Source organism: Paramormyrops kingsleyae, chromosome 16 (assembly GCF_048594095.1).
Source record: "Paramormyrops kingsleyae isolate MSU_618 chromosome 16, PKINGS_0.4, whole genome shotgun sequence".
NCBI classification, from domain to species: Eukaryota; Metazoa; Chordata; class Actinopteri; order Osteoglossiformes; family Mormyridae; genus Paramormyrops; species Paramormyrops kingsleyae.
In genome coordinates this window covers 28370751-28391324 of record NC_132812.1, presented here as the reverse complement: position 1 = coordinate 28391324, position 20574 = coordinate 28370751, and the positions used below count along the sequence as shown (strand labels likewise).

Sequence of the window (20574 nt, the reverse complement as noted above, 5' to 3'; positions counted from 1 at the left end):
TTCATTTTAAGGCAAAAACCACACAGGCGCAGTTCAGGATGATGGCCGGACCGCTAGAGTAGACAGAACCACCCTCAGTGCAGTCAATTCATGTTCATTAAATTAACATTAGAACGGAGTATGGAATATTATTTAGTACTACATAACGTAGAATATAAGTATTATGATATTATTAAAAAGTATGCCAAATATCCATGATGTAATCTTTACATTGTAAACATTATAATGTAATTAACACAATGTAATCAATTCAGTATGTATTTGCACCTCGTGTTACCCTAAGAGTGTTTATTTGCTACTTTGTTAGTCCTGAATCTATGAATATCCACTTTTATTAATGTTATACCTTATCACTATGTTAAAGGACAAATATATTATCAACCGTCTAGCCAGACAATGTGTAACAGGCTGAAGCTACCAAGGTTTGCTACTGAAGGAAGGGATTCGCCTGAGTTCACCAGAAGTTCACGACTGAGCATTTTTAAAAAACAAAGTGGAGACGGTCGCGCCACCATTATGTTCGGACAAGGGACCAAACAGTAAAAGAAATGATGGACAGATTTATCACCTAGGGGTGTGGATTAAGGGAGAAAACAATGATTGTGAATGGTTGAAGGAATGACGATGCTCAAGTGACGAGATATTGTTGAATGATAAGAACTTGTATAAAAATTAGTGTAAAACAGTATTGGACACACACTCCTGCAGGGTGTCCAGCCTTGGCTGTAACCTCGCTGTTGCAATAAAGACTGAATCTGAAGATTTACACAAGCGGCTCCTGACTCCTGATTTTGTCCTTGTAGCTGCTACATACTCATTATTAAAGCCATGAAGTTGTCTGCCTGCTACATTATAATCTTCATTGAATAAGTGTTTATATAAATGTTTAGGCTAAAATCTGGGCTTATTCTTCGTTGACTAATGGTGCCGGTGTGTAAGTTGGTGTATGTTGAACTTGTTGGTACCAGTGTTGTCATTGTAAACTAAAACTGAAATGAAAATGGACAATAAATATATGAAAATAATTCCTGAAGTGAAATAAAAATGAAAACCATACTTAAAAAAAAACATGTCCGACTGCAAAAAGTATCACCGCACCACCAACATCTTTTACCTTGTTTAACCACAGTATCTCCTCTTTTAAAAGATGTGGCTGCTGATCTGTCCCTCCCTTTATCATGACTTCAGTGTTTATCGCTTCTGCTGCGTGTGGCGTGCTCCAATACCCACATTTATTAAGCATGGTAATGTGTTTATACAGATTACTAATGTTGAGGGGTAAAGTGTCGAGAGGCCTGAGGGTCGGGCAAAAGACAACAAAAACATTCAAAAAAATTTGGGATCGGAGATTTATTTTCACCTCATCTCATGTTCTGGCTCCTCCCATTAAGCACACCAAAAACAAGAAGAAAAATAAATAAAAAAAAAACCTCAAAAGAGAACTAATACAAATAACTATCAAACAAAAGAAAGTACATGCAACAGACTTAACTGCAGCCTCTAGTCCCCACACAGCTGAGGATCTCCAACTCCGAGAGCACACAAGTAGCTGGGCCCACAAACTAAAAAAAACCTAACCCTTCCACCATCTTATAAAGCCTTGTCCCCACCCCTCTAATTGGAATCTACCATTCCCCTCTGGTTACAGGAGTACCATCCTACCACAAGGGACAAAAGGGCAGTAAATATAAAGACTCTGCGTAGTTTACACATGTGTGCGCCCATCTGCCTCCACTCCTGCCAATCCTGCAAACAAAATATCTTGGGAGAAAAATACCAAAACAATAATTCACTATTGCAGTAAAATGATACCACTGTCCCCTTAAGATAGTGAGGATGCTTCCATACTTCCAACCTTCAGTCGCTGGTCAAACTCCTCCAAAACAATTTCTACTGTGTTTAGGTCAGGAGGCCAGGTCATGTGATGTGACAGTATCACCTTCCTTTGTAGGAGGTTTGGCCCTGAGGAAGACAAGTGGCAAGCCGTAACCAGGGATGGTTGACAGAAGCATATCCATTTCTTCAGTGAAGTTTTCTAGTAGGCAATAAATAACAATATGCAGTTTGGCAGGGTGGATGATGGTAAGAGCATAGTATTCAAATGAAAAGTAGCTACAAGCAGGAGAGAGTGGGCCCAGCCCGACCCAGAGAGAGAAAGTGTGCAGATAGTGCAGCTGGAGTGGTGCTGTTCTCCAGGTAGGATGTGAAGTGCTGAATGTGTAGCAAGGGCAGGAATGATGTCAGTCTTGTTCACAGCAGACTGACAGATCCACTATCCAACATTAAGGGAGATGAAGGCAGAAGTAGCAGGAACACTGTGGAGGTTATGAGGGTTGTGTGTCCCCCTGTGACAATGGCAAGAGAGGCTCTGAGAATTAACCAAGGGGATATACTCAAAACGCATATCAGACAAGCAATGGGAGAGGAAGACATGCTACCTAAGCGGGTGAAAACATCATCTTGTGTCCTCGCTCAGTGGACTTGTGCAGGTAGACTTGCTGGTCTTTATACAAGAAGGATCTTTACACAACAGGTGCTTCTCACAGGGCCGATGCCTACAGTGATGCCTGAGCACAGCTGATGTATTGATGATGCACCTCACTAAGTGCTCACAGCTGAGGGCAGCAGCTTCAGTTAACAAAATAAAGGGCCGACAGCAGGGCCTTGGAGCACCAGAAACCAAACGCAAATTCACTGAAAGAATTCCTGAATCCCAAACTCCTGAATTCCTCTACTAACTAATCACCAGACAGAATGTGAAACATTTTAGCATCATTTTCTCTTTTATTGAGTTGTAATAAACATAATAACAATTGTGATTTACTAGCAGGTTAATTATATAAATCAATATGCGCATGAGATTGAAAAAACAATTTTATTTAAACAATTGTACATCATCGTGACTGATGGCTGATACCAAAAGCTTTTGGGTCATGCTATTTACCTCTCTCTGCTGTGCCTCTGAAAACTAAGAATCCAGAAAACACAGAAGGTAACACAATCTCTTTTTACGCTGGAATAGTGAAGAATAGTGAATGTTTCTGGGAAATGTGCACACGCTGACGACGTAAAAAGAAGAGACGCCGAGGAAAAGGGGAGGAAGCCGCCCCGACGCTCTTCCTGGGGGCGTGCTACCTCGCCACAGCGCCTCTTCCAGAGGAGGTTCAAGAGGAGCCCCTCCTGGTTCAGCAGACCCCGGAGGTCTTCACAACCACACTGCCCCAAAAACCATCCACCTCGCCACTTCGGGACGGCCGCCTGGAGTGTGCGGGGATCGCTGCGGTGTGGGAAGCCATCCCTCGGGTCCCGCGGACCCTTAAAGGGACCTCACCATTTCGGCAAGCGCCTGAGGCTGACGCTCTGCCTGAAGTGCCCGACCTTCCGCCTACTACGGCTGCTGCTGCCGCCGCTTTGCCAGCTGACCCACCTGTCCTGCCTGACCCGCCTGTCCTGCCTGCAGTCCCTGCAGCTGCCACCGCTCTGCCTGCGGCACTGCCCGAGGTGGCCGCGGATGCGCCCCCTGCTGGCCGCGTGATGGCGGCGCCCCCTGCTGGCCGCGTGATGGCGGCGCCCCGTGCTGGCCGCGTGATGGTGGCGCCCGCAGCTGCGCCCCCAGTGACTCCCGTGCCCGCAGCTGCGCCCCCAGTGACTCCCGTGCCCGCAGCTGCGCCCCCAGTGACTCCCGTGCCCGCAGCTGCGCCCCAAGGGCCTGACTTCGCCTCTGCCAGCAGCGGAGGAAGCCGCTCTGCCCGTGGCGCCCCCTGCTAGCCACGTGTTGGCGACGCCTGCCGGGGTGCCCCCTGCTGGCCACAAGCCCGAGGTGCCCGCCGAGGCGCCCCCTGCTTGCCGCACACCCTCACCCCTGCCTGATGCCGCCTCTCTGCCCGCGGCCCTGCCTGAGGCCGCGGCTTCTTCTGTCCAGCCCCCTCCGGCCACGCCTGCTACCCTGGCTCCGTCTCTAACTGGCCCTGTCCCTACTCCAATCCCACCAGCACCCCGAGGAGGTCCCGGACTATGCGACTGACGCTCTTTCCTCCGGAGAGGAGAAGGAGCTCGAATGGGACCCATCAGGGACCTCTCTAATAACTCTTGGGCCCTCGCCACGGCATGATCAACCCCGGCCGAAACCCCACGTGTCTGTGTCCAAGAAGGGGAGGGGACATAGACGTCGGGCCGGGGTCCCGCCCACCCTGCCCCCTGGCTCGCCCTCATGCACCTTGGCTGGGGCTCCGGGGCCACCTGCGGTTCCTCCGGCTCGGGGTCGGCGGTCATCTCCGGGTCCCCCTCCGGTGCCTCGGTGCCAGTTCTCGGTCCAGCCCTCGGCTCCGTGTCGGCCGCCTCCGGGCCCCCCTGCTCCACCTGGGTGTCGGACGGCGCCTTCCCCCTCCTACCCGCCTGCGCCAGGGCTCCCTCCTGCTCCCTTCGTGTCCCCTCCGTTTCTCCCTCGTCCCGTTCCCTCGGTCCCGGTGTGGTCCCCTCCTGCTCCCTTCTCCCTCTCCCCTGCGGCCCCTCCGGCCGCTGCCCGTCGCCTGCCTGGGCTCCCTCGGGCTCCCCTTCTTCCTCCTTTTCCCTTCGTCCTGCCTGTTCCAGCTCCTTCTCCTCCTGTCGTTCCTCTGTTCTCTCCTGCCCCTTCTGTTCCGCCTTTTTCCCCTTCTTCTGGGTCTCCTGTTCTGGTTTGTCTGTCGGCTTTTCCCGTCCTCCGTCGGGTTTTGTCCTTTTTCTGGTCCCTATTCTTGTTCAGTGTTTCCGTTCTGTTTCCTGTTTCCTGTTTATGTCTTGCCTTTTGCCTTCCAGGTCCTGTTCCTCGTCTTGTCCGTCGCCTCCCCTCTGGTGCGCCCGGTGTGCGCGCCTTTGGTGGGGGGGGGTTCTGTCACGTCCTGCTCCATCCAATCCTCGTGTGTGCCACGCCCCCGTCTTACCTCGTGTTAATACCTGATTGTTCTCACCTGTTTATTGTTAATGCCAGCTTGTCAGGTGTATTTAGTCCGCGTCTAAGTTCCGTCTAGTCAGATCTGTCATCGTCAATACTACGTGAGTGTGCCTGTCCTGTTGATTGTCTTCATTAAACCCCGTTCTCTAGTTCAACCTGGCTGCTCTCGCCTCTCTCACCTGCTTGTCATTCGCTGCACATGACAGACTGCTGCAGTTCAAGGAAGATGATAAGTGGACAGTGACTGCTGCAGTTCATGTAAAATGATAAGTGGTCAGTGACTGCTGCAGTTCATGTAAAATGATAAGTGGTCAGTGACTGCTGCAGTCACTGACCCATTACACTTTTAATTAATGGACACTTTTGTCCAAAGCCACATACAAGTGAGGATCAGAGAGGAGTCCTGACAGCGTATCCTGCAGTCATTCTGCACATCCTTTGTGCAGCTCCTGAGGAAATTGTTTTTATTACAGAATTAACATTAACGTACATGAGATGTAATATTACCAAACATCTTGGGGGCAGCACTGGCTGTTTAATATATACTGTTTAATATGTATTATTATACATTGTCACAATTGAGATAAAGAACTTCTTCATAACTATTCTTTAGTTCTTCAGTGTATTACCACCATTTTCATGTCATATTGTTATACTTTAAGGGCTAATGTCGAGCGGAAGTGGAATTGTTTCCACTAGTAGTTTTTTTTCCTCATAAGGATGATATCAAGACTGAGTCAGCATTCACACATCAAATTATGACATATCTGAGTAGCCCAGAATGTCCTGAAAACAAAACCATACAGCACATGTGGCTAACTCATGTACATACCATGTAGGCTAATAAGACTAAAAGCGATAGAACGCTCAAAATGGATAGGCTTCAGAGGGTTAAAACTTTCTGTACACAACTTAAAAATAATTGCCTGTTTTTACCATTTACCAATTTAAACCCTCAACACATTTCCTATTTATTACGTATTTATTATGTTAACTTAATCCTGTATTGCACTATACAGACCATGTGCAATGTCGTCACGATCTAACCCAAAACGTAAAGCGCAACTAATATTTATGGGTCCAAATCCATTTTGCTGTTTTGGGCCCTATTTTGCACCGGCGGAAAGCATATATAGTCACTCCCCGGAAATTAATGTAAGTTATCCGTTTTCAGTTTCTATTTCGAAGAAAAGGCGTGTAGTCCTGATATTATCGGGTATTCATAGTGTTATATGTAGTAAATAAACAGATAATGTATTTCCGGGCTTTCATTCTAACTGCCCTTATGTGCTGTATTGGAGATCTTTGTGATGGTAAGTTCATTATTACCTAAAATGGCAAATATCCTGTTGCTATATGTGTCATATTTCTATGTTACAGTGGAATAAATCCGGGTTAGCTTACTGATTCTGTTCATTTTTGTTAACAGAATTTCGGTTCGTCTTAAATATTGATTTACTGATTCATACCATAATGTGTTTAATCTGTACTCAAAAAACTCGAACTAAGTGACCTCGCCCGTTACTTCCGGAAGTATATTCCCGTGTATATAGTACAACTAGTTAATCAGGAATGGATGTAATAACCTAAATTACCGATGAATTAACGCTACAGTGTGTCCGCTGAATATCCAAAGTGCCGTTTTTATTTATCTAGATGATATTTCCAGCCACGCCTTGAAACGCACGCTGCTTTTTTTCGTCAGTTTGAAGACATTATGTTAGTATCTAATTATGCGTGAATTACCACGGAAAATCTTTGTCTAATTAAGACAGTAGATAAACCCTGTTAGAGAATGAAATAGTCCTGTCTATATGTGAAACGCCTATGTGATCCCCTGCATAGGATACGCGGTGGATGGATATTCAGAATAAATAGGATAACGGTAGCGTTCCGTTTATTCCGCTTCATACAGACATATAGCTGTTTATGTATTTACTGGTACCCCACTGAACACTAAAAGTAGCGGCTCTTGGCAGCAAAAACCTACATGTAAAAAACTGCTACCTCCATTTAAAGTATAGGACCGTTATTTTGGTAGCATAAATCCTTAGACTAATGTCCATTCAAAAGTATGGGTAGGATTTTTTGGCCAAAAAAAATACAATAATCACCAGATATTCTATAAGGTAGCAAATTCTGGGAACAAATATCAGAACATTTTTGAATTTCCACCTACCTGAAATCATCCCTAAATAGGGATGTCTGTAGTGCTGTTATTTATTAGCTTAAACCTAAGAGCTTTGACATATTCACTTTAAAATCTGATTTTCTGTGGCACTCGTTGTACTGTTTGATACACTTTGACCCGATCATTTCATGAAAACTTGTTTAATTTGTGCAAACATCTTGTATAATGTCTTTGCTACCCATGCAGGGAGGGAGGTGAAAGAGGTCTTTGGAATAGTAGGAGGAGAAGTTAGACTGAAGCCCACTGTGGACCAGCCCATCTCCAGCATCACATGGAAAAACGGCCTGGACAAAGCAGCAGAGTGGGAAACAGGTCAATCAGAGCCTGATTATTATACCATATGTAAACCCGGACCAAGGTGTCAACTGGATCATACAACTGGGGAGCTTAAAATTATGCATTTAAAGCTGAATGAAAAACTGTATTTCACTGCTGAGATCAATGGAATGGCAGCTCAGTCATTTTTTACACTGATTGCACTTGGTAAGTAAGATTATTATTTTAGGTCAGTTTTATTCTGTATACTTGTCCATATTTCAGTAATCAGTTTTGCTTACCTTGGTGTTTTTAGCATTTTCATTTAATTGTGTCTTTACACCGATCTACAGAACCAGTGTTCAAACCCAGTGTCAGTACAAACTGCAACGATACCCAGTGTACTTTGGTCTGTGAGGGAGAGAACACCACATATACCAAGTACTCCTGGAAGGAGAACAATAAGACGATAGCAGAAAATACCACAACACTCCATGTTCAGAAGAGTGATAAGCTGGATAAAATCTACACGTGTGTGTTCAGTAACCCTGTGAGTACGGAGGAGAGTGACCCTGTCAAGGAAGTGGAATTATTTCCAGGTCAGTCACTCAGAAATACTCAGTCATGGTGTGTGAGTGACCAAGAAATGGCTCAGGGGAGGAGAGCAATATAGTGCAATGAAGTTTTATTTTCAGACCAAAAAGGGAGAGAAATGAAAGTAAGCTGGGAAAAATAGTACTAGAAATAATAACAGTAGCATTTATATTATTATTATTATTATTATTAAAGCTTTATCTCAAAGAAGGTTCCCTCTACCCAAAATGCAATGCCCGGTATGTGATGATGCCAGAGTTCATGAAATCAGAGGCTTTTCCGTAGGAATGTAACAATGCACAGTGGAATGATATTTTGAGTTTCAAATATACACATTGTAACAATGCACCGTGGCATGAAATCTGCAGACTCTTGTGTGCTGCAGTTCCTCTAAAGAAACACTTTGACTTGATCATTTCATGAAAACTTGTTTCACTTGAACAAAAATCTTGTATGATGTGTTTGCTACCCATGCAGTGATGGAGGTGAAAGAGGTCTTTGGAAGAGTAGGAGGAAAAGTTACACTGATTCCTAAAGTGGACCAGCCCATCACCAGCATCACATGGAAAAATGGCCCGAACATAACAGCAAAGTGGGACTCAGTGAATGGAATTGTTTTTTATGCCATATGTAAAGTCGGACAGAGGTGTCAACTGGATTCTAAAACTGGGGGGCTTCAAATTAACAGTTTAAAGTTGACTGAAACACTGAATTTCACTGCTGCAATAAATGGAAATGCACCTATATCCTGTTTTCCAGTGATAATACTGGGTAGGTAAGATTATTATTTTAGAGGTCAGTTTTATTCTGTATACTTGTCCATATTTCAGTAATCAATTTTGCTTACCTTGGTGTTTTTAGCATTTTCATTTAATTGTGTCTTTACACCGATCTACAGAACCAGAGTCCAAACCCAGTATTAGACCAAACTGCAGCGATACCCAGTGTACTTTGGTCTGTGAGGGAGAGAACACCACATATACCAAGTACTCCTGGAAGGAGAACAATGAGATGATAGCAGAAGATACCACAACACTCCATGTTGAGAAGAGTGATAAGCTGGATAAAAGCTACACGTGTGTGTTCAGCAACCCTGTGAGTGCGGAGGAGAGTGACCCTGTCAAGGAAGTGGAATTATTTCCAGGTCAGTCACTCAGAAATACTCTTATATTTTAGTTTTGTTGTACTGTATGATGTGCATGTACTGAAGTAACATTGTATCTGTTCCATAGGTGGCTCCCGTGGTCGGATCGTTGCAGGTGTCGTTTCAGCAATAATTTTCGTAGTAGCTCTATGTTGTGGAATTGGTTTATACTACGAGAAAAAAGGTAAGATCATTAATTTATGTTCTAAAATACTGGTGGATATAGTTTTATATATAAAACTAAATTCATATCCTGGTCCGTAGCAGTAGGCCAAATGTATGTGCTGTCACTTTTTGGGAAGGACGAAAACGAAGGCAGGCAAGGGGAAAAGCAAAGGGGGCTTTATTTAAACAAAACACAACAACTAGGGCAAAAGGAAAAGGGCCACAAGGGGTCAAAATGGGGTTGGGGGCGCAGGGCAAACTGGGGGGCGCAGGCAGCAATCTCACACACATAACACAATGACCGGACTGGGCAGCTCAGAACAAGGAGGCACTATGTACACCACAGATGAGGGAGCAGACGAGAGGCACCTGGGATCATCCACACAAGGGCTGAAACGAGAGGCACCTGGGATCATCCACACGAGGGCTGAAATGAGAGGCACCTGGGATCATCCACACGAGGGCTGAAACGAGAGGCACCTGGGATCATCCACACGAGGGCTGAAACGAGAGGCACCTGGGATCATCCATACAAGGGCTGAAACGAGTGGCAGGGTTAAAGGAGGAACAGGTGTGGCTCGTTAGCACCACATCACAGGGAACACGAGGGAAAGAGGAATGCGGGGCGTGACACATACGCAATGGAAGACCTTATTGTTCTTAGAGGTGTCTTACAACAATAACCATGTCTTTCAGGAAAGTTATTTTTTAAAACTGTGGAAGGAATGTAATCATTTACAAAATTATTCTACTTATTGCAGTTCATTAAAATAAAATTATGATTTTTTTTTTCCCATTGGTAACTTTTCTGTAGGTGTAAATGGTTTCTTATTATTAATTTGTAATAGAAAAGCTTTCATAATGGCATGAATTGTACTTTTCTCTCATTGGTGCAAACTTCCTATTATATTTGTTTTCCCAGGGAGCAAAATACATGTGGTGTAGGGACTAGTTTGCTGTGTCTGCAGACGTCTTCCTATTAACACAGTGAAAAAAGTCTTTGACAGATATTATTAAAATTTTGCTGGCACACTGTGGATGATGAACTGGAACTAATCAAATTTTGAGACCGATCGCCCCAAAATCGAAGCAGCGCCTCATAGTGATATCTTAAAAAGGCAGTTTCGGAAACCTGATCCCATTAACGCATAAACTTATTGCCATACTTTTGCAAACTTTGCAGACACATTCTGCTGGTCATTAACTGGAAATGATGGAGCTTTGAGGCAAATCGCGCTAAAATTGAAACAGCGCCTCTTAATGGCAGGAATAGGAAAGGTGAAAGAAGATGACATTTGACCTTATGAATGTGATAAATATTGGATGGATCTTGTTATTGCTTCAGAAATTCAAAATTATATGGATGAAGTTTCTCAAGGGATTTCATTTTGAGGCAAATTTCCCCAAAAATTAACAGCAGTGCTATGTGGCAGCAAGAGAAGGAAAGGACAGTTATAGAAAACACAGGGTCACATGAGCACAGTGACTCTATTTAGAGTACCAGTCAAAACTTTGGACACAAATACCCTTAGAAAGGTTTACTTGTACTGTTCTCAACATTTTAGAAAATGCGTCGACATCAATATTTGAAATCAACACATTGCTTTTTAAAATTATTTTAATAAAATTACCTTTACAATTTCTAAAACGATTCAGTTCATCAACAAATGTTTTCCTTTAATATCACTGCATAATTATGGGAGTACTTCACATTATCACAAAACAAGAAGGTGGTTTTACACTGTGCAGTGTGATGGCAAACCACAGCGGCATTAGCGCTGTGCATGACCACCTGAAGAGGAACCGCACAGGCGCTGTTCTGGATGATGGCCGGACCGCTAGAGTAGACAGAACCACCCTCAGTGCAGTCAGTTCATGTTCATTAAATTAACATTAGAACAGAGAGCTTTTTAATATCTTTTGTCCTTGTAGCTGCTAAATACTCATTATTAAAGCCATAAAGCTGTCTGTCGGCTATGTTAGAATCTTCATTGAATAAGTGTTTATATAAATGTTTAGGCTAAAATCTGGGCTTATTCTATGTTGACTGACAGTGCCAGTGTGTAAGTTTGTGCACATTGGACTTGTTGGGACCAGTGTCATTATCGTAAACTAAAACAAATGAAAATGGACACTAAATAAAAGAATATAAGTTGTGAACTGAAATAAAAATGAAAACCATATTCACAAAAAAAAGAATTTTAATCTGCAGAAAGTGCTGCCACTCCGCCAACCTCTTTTACCTTGTTTAACCACAGTATCTCCTCTTTTAAAAGATGTTGTGGCTGCTGATCTGTCCCTTCCTTCACTGCGACTTCAGTGCTTATCGCTTGTGCCGCGTGTGGCGTGCTCCGCTGCCCGAATTTATTAAGCATAAGGATATGCCAAATTTATACTTACTATACTTACTTTTGGGCATTAAAATCTCATGAATATGTTTAGGCAATCAATACAATAGTTGATAGATTAATCTATAGAAAACTCGTTGTTAGTGGCAGCCCTAAATTATAAAGACATCACAATTAAAAAATAATATTTAAGTAATTATGCACTGACCAATAAATTATTTTAAAAAGTAATTTGTTGGGGAGGGGGGGCAGCTGTGGGTTGGGACTCAGAATGCTGCTGGTCCAAATCCTGTGGTTGGCGGAGTGATGTCATCATTGGGCCCTTCAGCAAGGCCCTTTACTCCAGTTCCTCCAGGGACTGGCTGCCCCTACTGTCTCCTCTACGCCAGTAAAGAAAGAATGTCCAAAAATTGATGTGGGGCCGAATAGTAATTGGAAAAATGGGGCAATTTCAGACACTGAATAACTCGAAAAGTATTTGACACATCTTATTCAACCAGTGCAGACACACTGTAAGGATGACGATGAGGACGTGGTCAAATTTTGAGACAAATTGCATCAAAATTCGGCTTGATAGACCTGACACCTGAGCTCCAAAACTTTGGTCCATTAAAAGTGCAGGAGAATAAATTTGGACTTGTGCTGGTAGACTTGCTGGTCTTTACACAAGAAGAGTCTTTACACAATATTAGGCCGCAAAGTTGAAGGCCAGGAGACAAAAAAGTTCAGTCTATCTGGGTCTTGATATTTATCTTTCTCTACAGTCAGACCTAAGACTCCTGAAAACCACCAGGAGGATCAATCCAAAAAAGGTAACATCATCTGTTTGTACTAGGATTTGTGGTAAAACCTGCCCTAGTGATTTGTGGTCCTCTGTAAATAACACTTTTGTTTATAAATATAACTTCTTATAAGAAAGCAAGTACAAGAGGTTTTTTTCCTTTTTCAAGTAACACTCACACAAAGGCAGATCTTAAATTTACACATTTGCACAGATTCTTTTGTCCACATCAACATACAAGTGTGGCAAATACCCCACTGCAAACACACAGGATGTCAAGGAGTTAATAGGATATAAGTGCAGCTATGATGAGCTTCCAATGAATGCAGAGGTACAAGTGTAAACAGTATTGGGACAGGAGCTACACAACAACTTCTATCAAGGCAAGAACCTAATAAGACTATTCAGTGACCATGTGTGCAACATAAGAACATTCACAGAACACAAAGAAGCATCAGGCTAGTAGAGGAATTCATGGAACAGATGGATCTTGAGACATTTCTTGAAGGCAGATTGGGAGTCTGATGCCCCGTTATGCTTCAACAGCCCATTCTACCTGGGAACCACAAAAGAGAACCATTGTGAGGGTCGGTGCCGGTCTGGCCCTGTCTCGTGTGTCTTATTTTCGTTTGGCCAGCTGTTCCAGTTTGGTGTTCCCCTAGTCTTTAACTGTTTCCTGGGCCAATGCATAGCTCCATGGGTTTAGTGTGTGGTTCAGAGGCTTATGGTCATCTGGTTATGAGTTTGAGGCTGCTTCTCTCATCTTAAATTCTTGGTGTTATTTTATCCTTTGGTGTCTGTACGGTTTTGTTTTGTTGTGTTGTTAATGGTTATTCGGCCCGTGCCTTGGTTAGTATGTTCTGTTTTACTGGTCCCTTGATTCCTCCTAGTGTTGTTAGCCCCCTGTGTTGTTACTATTCCCTAGTCATCGCTGCTTGTTATTTGTAATTCATTGTACCGTTTTTTGTTGTCCCGTGCCATTTCTGATTGGTTGTCTTCCTAATAGTTATTCCCTGTTAAGTTATTGAAGTCTTCCTGTGTTTCTCCCTGCCTTTAGTATCATGATTGCTTTACTTTCTGATTCACTACTTGTTTTTTTTAAATAAACCCTGATTTATTGGAGTTTCTACATGGATCGTCCTTCCGCCATCATGCCCCACCATGATAACAGTCTGGAGTGACCCTTCTTGTGTGGTGGAAGGAACTCACCTTCCAGCATTGGCTTGCTGACTGAAGGCGGATTAGATGGGACATAGGTCATGAGGAGCATGGGGTGGGGTACCTGTTCATTGTGAGACCTGTAAGCCAACACCAATGACTTGAACTTGTGTAAATGGGGAGATGGTGTAGAGACAAGGAGGGCTGTGACATGAGAATGCTTGGGCTGACTGAGTATCAGATGTGCTGCCACATTTTTCATCATCTGCAGTGGTCTGACGGCACAAGCTGGCAGACCTGCTAGTAGAGAGCTGCAGTTTAGTCTAGTCGTGAGATAAATGCTGGACTAGAAGCTGAGCTGCATATTCAGACAGAAAATCCCTGATCTTCCTGGTGTTATGCAAGGTAAACCTGCATGACTGAGAAAGCAGTGTAATGTGCTCAGCAAAGTACAGCTGACAACAAGCAAGTCGTCAGGGATACACTTCTGGGTCAGGATGAGGTCCAGTTTGTGTCCAGGATTGCAGAAGCAGATCAGGCCAGATGAGGTCAGGAGGGTGAGGAAGGCAGTAGCTTGTGGTCTATCAAGGCCCCGAGGAAGACAAGTGGCAAACCGTCACCAGGGATGGTTGACAGAAGCATATCCATTTCTTCAGTGAAGTTTCCTAGTAAGCAATAAATAACAATATGCAGTTTGGCAGGGTGGATGATGGTAAGAGCATACTGTAGTATTCAAATGAAAAGTAGCTACAAGCAGGAGAGAGTGGGCCCAGCCCGACCCAGAGAGAGAAAGTGTGCAGATAGTGCAGCTGGAATGGTGCTGTTCTCCAGGTAGGATGTGAAGTGCTGAATGTGTAGCAAGGGCAGGAATGACCTCAGCCTTGTTCACAGCAGACTGACAGGTCCACTATCCAACATTAAGGGAGATGAAGGCAGAAGTAGCAGGAACACTGTGGAGGTTATGAGGGTTGTATGTCCCCCTGTGACAATGGCAAGAGAGGCTCCGAGAATTAACCAAGGGGATATACTCAAAACGCATATCAGACAAGCAATGGGAGAGGAAGACATGCTACCTAAGTGGGTGAAAACATCATCTTGTGTCCTCGCTCAGTGGACTTGTGCAGGTAGACTTGCTGGTCTTTATACAAGAAGGATCTTTACACAACAGGTGCTTCTCACAGGGCCGATGCCTACAGTGATGCCTGAGCACAGCTGATGTATTGATGATGCACCTCACTAAGTGCTCACAGCTGAGGGCAGCAGTTTCAATTAACAAAATAAAGGTCGACAGCAGGGCCTTGGAGCACCAGAAACCAAACGCAAATTCACTGAGAGATGCTCCTGAATCCCAAACTTCTGAATTCCTCCACTAACTAATCACCACATGAAACATTTTAGCATCATTTTCTCTTTTATTGAGGTGTAATAAACATAATAAACAATAACAATTGCGATTTACTAGCAGGTTAATTATATAAATCAATGGGCACATGAGATTGGAAAAGTAATTTTATTTAAACAATTGTACATCATGGTGACTGATGGCTGATACCAAAAGCTTTCGGGTCATGCTATTTACCTCTCTCTGCAGAGCCTCTGACGACTATGAATCCAGAAAACACAGAAGGTAACACAATCTCTTTTTATGCTGGAATAGTGACCTGTTTTTTTTATTCCTGTACATCTACTATTAATATTTGTCTGGGAAATATAACATGAGCTGAACATGTTTTAATTGGACATTGTAATAAATAAGTACATAAATAAAGGGTCCTAGCTGGCATGATTTAGTTTCCATGGTTATTCACACCATTGTTTATAATGGTTGATCACAGCTGTCGAACTGACCCTTGTTATTAATATTATAACAACGTACTGTTGGATTGAAGGATATTGGTAAATGTTGTTGGTGCTTTGGCTACGTGCACCGAGTATTTGGGGAAGGAAGATTCATAGCTGTGAGGTCACCAGTTTAGCAGAGTGATGGAATGGTGGACTGCTGCACTTCATGTAAAATAAGTGGTCAGTGACTGCTGCAGTTCATGTAAAATAAGTGGTCAGTGACTGCTGCAGTTCATGTAAAATAAGTGGTCAGTGACTGCTGCAGCTCATGTAAAATAAGTGGTCAGTGACTGCTGCAGTTCATGTAAAATAAGTGGTCAGTGACTGCTGCAGTTCATGTAAAATGATAAGTGGTCAGTGACTGCTGCAGTTCATGTAAAATGATAAGTGGACAGTGACTGCTGCAGCTCATGTAAAATAAGTGGTCAGTGACTGCTGCAGTTCATGTAAAATGATAAGTGGACAGTGACTGCTGCAGCTCATGTAAAATGATAAGTGGTCAGTGACTGCTGCAGTTCATGTAAAATAAGTGGTCAGTGACTGCTGCAGCTCATGTAAAATAAGTGGTCAGTGACTGCTGCAGTTCATGTAAAATGATAAGTGGTCAGTGACTGCTGCAGCTCATGTAAAATAAGTGGTCAGTGACTGCTGCAGTTCATGTAAAATGATAAGTGGTCAGTGACTGCTGCAGTTCATGTAAAATGATAAGTGGACAGTGACTGCTGCAGCTCATGTAAAATGATAAGTGGACAGTGACTGCTGCAGTTCATGTAAAATGATAAGTGGACAGTGACTGCTGCAGTTCATGTAAAATGATAAGTGGACAGTGACTCCTTTCCGGAGAAGCTGAGTGGAATAAAGCCATGCAGACATGAAGGTCAGTTTTGGTGTTTTCTGTACATTGAATGTGTGAGCTTTAGGTTTAAAATCTGGTACATTTTCTGCTCGCTTTAGTGTACTCCGTAATTTGCCTTATACTGAATTACTTGTATATTCGTATTTTTTTTACTAACTGAAAAGGTGGTTGTACAGAGTTATATCCTGATATCATTATTTTAAGATGCCAGATCCTTTCCCTTTTTAATTTTTATCATGCATTGTTGCATTGGACTGAAATAAGTTTATAGAATTCGAAGAGTAACTTATGAGTTTTTACCTTCTTGATGTCTTTTAATGCTGGTTTAGAGTTCTGTGCTTTTAAGTCTGTCTGTTGTTATAATGGCTGCAATCTTTGGAATCAAAGTTATCAGATTTTGTTTGTTTCTGTGTATCAACTTTTTTTGTTTTCATCTTATAGAGATTTCCTACAGCTTTACAACTGGCCTGTTTATTTTGGGTGTTTTTTGTGTTTAGAATATATAGAGCAATTTTTTCAATGTAGCAGTTAGAATATGACTGTCAAACAAAACCAAAGTTTATCAGAGTATTGTAATGTTTCAGATAATCACAATGAAGACAATGCTGTGAAGGGGACATCTTAGTCTGAGTCACTCTGACATGCAGGTAAGTATCACAGGAGACCCATTACACTTTTAATTAATGGACACTTTTGTCCAAAGCCACATACAAGTGAGGATCAGAGAGGAGTCCTGACAGTGTCCCTCGAGCAATTTGGTTTAAGAGCCTAAAGGTCCATTTATACTCAACGCTCCCAGTTCATTCGCTTACGCATCATGGCTGCCAGGCGCATCCTGCAGTCATTCTGCACATCCTTTGTGCAGCTCCTGAGGAAATAACATTACAGAATTTACATTAACGTGCATGAGATGTAATATTACCAAACATCTTGGGGGCAGCACTGGCTGTTTAATATATACTGTTTAATATGTACTGTTATACATTGTCACAATTGAGATAAAGAACTTCTTCATAAATATTCTGTAATTCTTCAGTTTATTACCACCATTTTCAGATCATATTGTTATTCTTTAATGACTATTGTTGAGTGGAATTATTGTTTTGCTGTACTTGATGATTTCTCACACTGCCCCCTGGTGGACATAACTTCTAATCCTCCAGATTAACATAAACTATTACTTCAAGTACAGTGCTGTGCAAACGTCTTAGGCAGGCAAAGAAAATGATGTTTAGATTATCCTCGTATTAGTGTAAAAGTATGATATTATGCCTGTCAAAGTGTTAGGATCGCCCAGCGGGCAGGAAGGCAGCGAAGCCATGAAGTCGGAAATAGGGGTTTATTGGCACGGACAGGGCAGACAGCGACAAACATCAATGACCGATCTGGGGAAAACTAACTCAGACGCGGACTAAATACACAACACAAGCAGAAAATAACAGGCAACAGGTAACGAGGGGGGCGTGGCACACACGAGGATCGGACGAGCCGGGCGTGACTCAAAGTGTGTCAGCTTAGCCATTTCAGAACCTCTGCTAAAATCATCCCAGTATTTGCAGCGACTGTCCAGTGCAGCCATGTATTTTTTTTATTTGATCACTAGCGCACCTCATACAGCTAGTCAGTCTGTCACTGACTTTTTAAACCAATTTATTTAATTAATTGAGCTGTTGGTGAAATTTAACAAAATCATGGAACGGCTGAGGTGCCCCTGAGGAGAGGTTTAGGATCTGAAGCTGTGTTCATCTAGCCATCCAACTAGATGTCAGTAACTTTTTAGAAAACAGAAGAAATTATTACTAGTTTTTATTGTGTTACTCTTAATTTGCACATGTTCTAATGTTAAATTGTGTGTTTTGTTCTAAGCCAAAGTACACTTGCTACCCAGATAAACAGCTTTAAACATTTCTATGGACTGCCTAAGACTTTTGCACAGGAGGTAATATGTAATTGTACACACTGACCATGATTATTTCTCATACTGGCCCCTGCTGGACATAACTTTTAATCACTCTGCCAGCTATGGGATTTGAAACAGTAACCTACCGATCACAGAGCCACCTCTCTGTTTATTCTTTTGTATTCACCCAAAATTCCATAATTATGAAGTTGTAATGGTTCTTCATTTAAATTTATTTAACAAACACTTTTATCCAAAGTGACGTACAGTTGGAAAATGTAGGGTTGTAGCAGGTTCATAAGCAATCAGAATTCTCAGGGCAGATGTGCTCTTATTCTGAAGGCTTGTTCAACTTCCGGTTAGAGTTTTTGGTTATCTTGCTCTCTCTTCTTTGTTTGTTGTTAATAAAAAGTGCATCGTCCCTTTCAGGGACTAAACATCTACCTCCTGTCTCTTTCCTCTCGCCACAGGGTGAACTATTCTCAGTATTTGGGGTTATGGGCTTTGCTCCAGGGCCCAACAGGGAAATGCTGACCATGGGATTTGAACTAGTGACCTTATGATCACAGGCACAGAGTACTGACCTGCTGAGCCACACTACCCACGGAACAGCAGAACATATTAGTCTTGAAAAAAGAATAAAAATCAAGATTAAAACATAAAACGATGTGAAATTCTTATTCAAAACACCAGGAACATCTCTTAACACAGATGAGAGCAGGTTCCTACCGATATCCTCTTAGCGATGCACATCACTGTGGGTCCATGCAGGTTATTAAAGTGCTGCGGCATGTAACAGGCTGCCAGATAGTACTTATATGAAAGGATCTACATTACAGTGAGTAATACAGACACTCAAGGAACAACTGAACCAGTCATGCAAAGGTTTGACATGAAAGCTAGACATGGACCACAAAGAGGAGCAGTTATGGTGAGGAGACAGCATGAAAAAGGCAGAGATGGACAAACATGAATCCACAATGGTGAACAATAGCAAACAGTGATCTCCATTGTTTTTCTGCAGGTGTGATCAAGCCACAGATAAGGGCACATGAGGGACTACGAAAACGAAAACAAAAGCAAAACGAAAGCAAACAAAAACCAAAAAGTCGTCAAAATGTAAATTGCAAGATGATGTCATTTGTAAATATTGTTCATTTTTTATGTTTATTGTTTGGTGAACTTTTCTGTACTTCATGTTTCATAAAACCTTGCACAATCAAATTGAGGTTGAGGGCCTTTTAACTTCCAAAGCTTACATGATGGTTGATTATAGTGACTCAGTATGTAGCTCCTGAGAGGCGTCAATTATAAAATTCCCCACCCTGATTTCACTGGAGCTAAACTGCAATGTTACCATGGTGCTTAGCAGAGGTGGATAATTCAGGTCCAGAGAGTAAAAATCCAGTCCCAGATTTTGTTTCAATCTACCAGTTCAGTTCTCTTTGACTGTGACTCTTTAAGCTGAATTGGTTGGTTAAAACAAATCTTGGTCTGGATTTTATCTGTATAAATTATGAAACATGGATTTCCTCTGGGTATTATATTGGACTTTTCTGTAAGATGAAGTTACATTTTGATATAAGTTGAAGAAATACCAAAATATGTATACTTGTTTTATGCGTTTTTAAAACTTTAGTCAGTTAAAAAAAATGCAGAATACTTTACTCTTTTTAACAGTATTTACTTGTGAGTTTTGCCTGCTAATATTATCCTTATTTGTTCATTTTTGGTAACATTTTACTTGAGGGGGTACTTGTTCCTTCATAGTTCATCAGTAGTTCACAAAGGTTTACAGAATTAACAGATATAGTACCAAATATAGTAACTACTTGAGATAGATGCATCACAATTTGTTAAGGATGAACAAACATGAGATCTTTATGTAACTAAGACATACTTTGTGATTAATTATTACATAACTAAGACCTTAATAATTAATACTGTCACGATGTACGCGCCCGGAGCGCAGACAAACGCACTGGAAGCCAGGAATCGGGGAACACGGGGTTTAATCACACGAAAGGCAAGCAATGACAGATCGACAATACAATGAGCGGACTGGGGAAACAAACGGAAACGCGGACTAAATACAATGAACTAATGACAACAATCAGGGACAGCTGGTAAACACGGGGAATCCACACAGGGTTAACGAGGGGGCGTGGCACACGGGAGGAGCGGACGATCGGATCATGACAAATACTATATTATTTGTGCCCCTCAAGTAAAGTGTCACCGTATTTTTTTTCTTATTTCCTATTTTTTTTTTAAATTATTTTCGTTTTTTTCTGGATTTTATGCAATGTATAGCACTGTGATGTCACTGAAAGAAAATAGTGGGGGGGGGGGCGCTCTGACTGTCGCTGACCATGTATGGCACTAAATAAAGTTTAATGTTTGAGGTTGA

The 20574-nt window shown here is 42.4% G+C and overlaps 1 protein-coding gene across 5 annotated transcripts; it reads left to right on the top strand.

Annotated features, from left to right (window-relative positions):
• The first annotated feature begins 5976 nt into the window (after positions 1 to 5976).
• Positions 5977 to 20574, top strand: LOC111841390 (uncharacterized). Of its 5 annotated transcripts, none has more exons than XM_072700452.1 (10): positions 6054 to 6243; positions 7308 to 7604; positions 7730 to 7975; positions 8448 to 8741; positions 8869 to 9114; positions 9203 to 9298; positions 12392 to 12439; positions 15158 to 15193; positions 15538 to 15570; positions 16210 to 16769. In XM_072700452.1, exons 1-9 carry the CDS (start codon positions 6183 to 6185, stop codon positions 15540 to 15542), a joined length of 1329 nt encoding a protein of 442 aa, XP_072556553.1. In that variant the 5' UTR covers positions 6054 to 6182; the 3' UTR covers positions 15543 to 15570; positions 16210 to 16769. The 5 variants fall into 5 exon arrangements, with proteins under 5 accessions (XP_072556551.1, XP_072556552.1, XP_072556553.1 ...); XM_072700449.1 differs by lacking the exons at positions 15538 to 15570; positions 16210 to 16769 and adding exons at positions 16849 to 16911; positions 19189 to 20574 and having other exon boundaries at positions 6055 to 6243; XM_072700451.1 differs by lacking the exon at positions 16210 to 16769 and having other exon boundaries at positions 6052 to 6243; positions 15456 to 15541.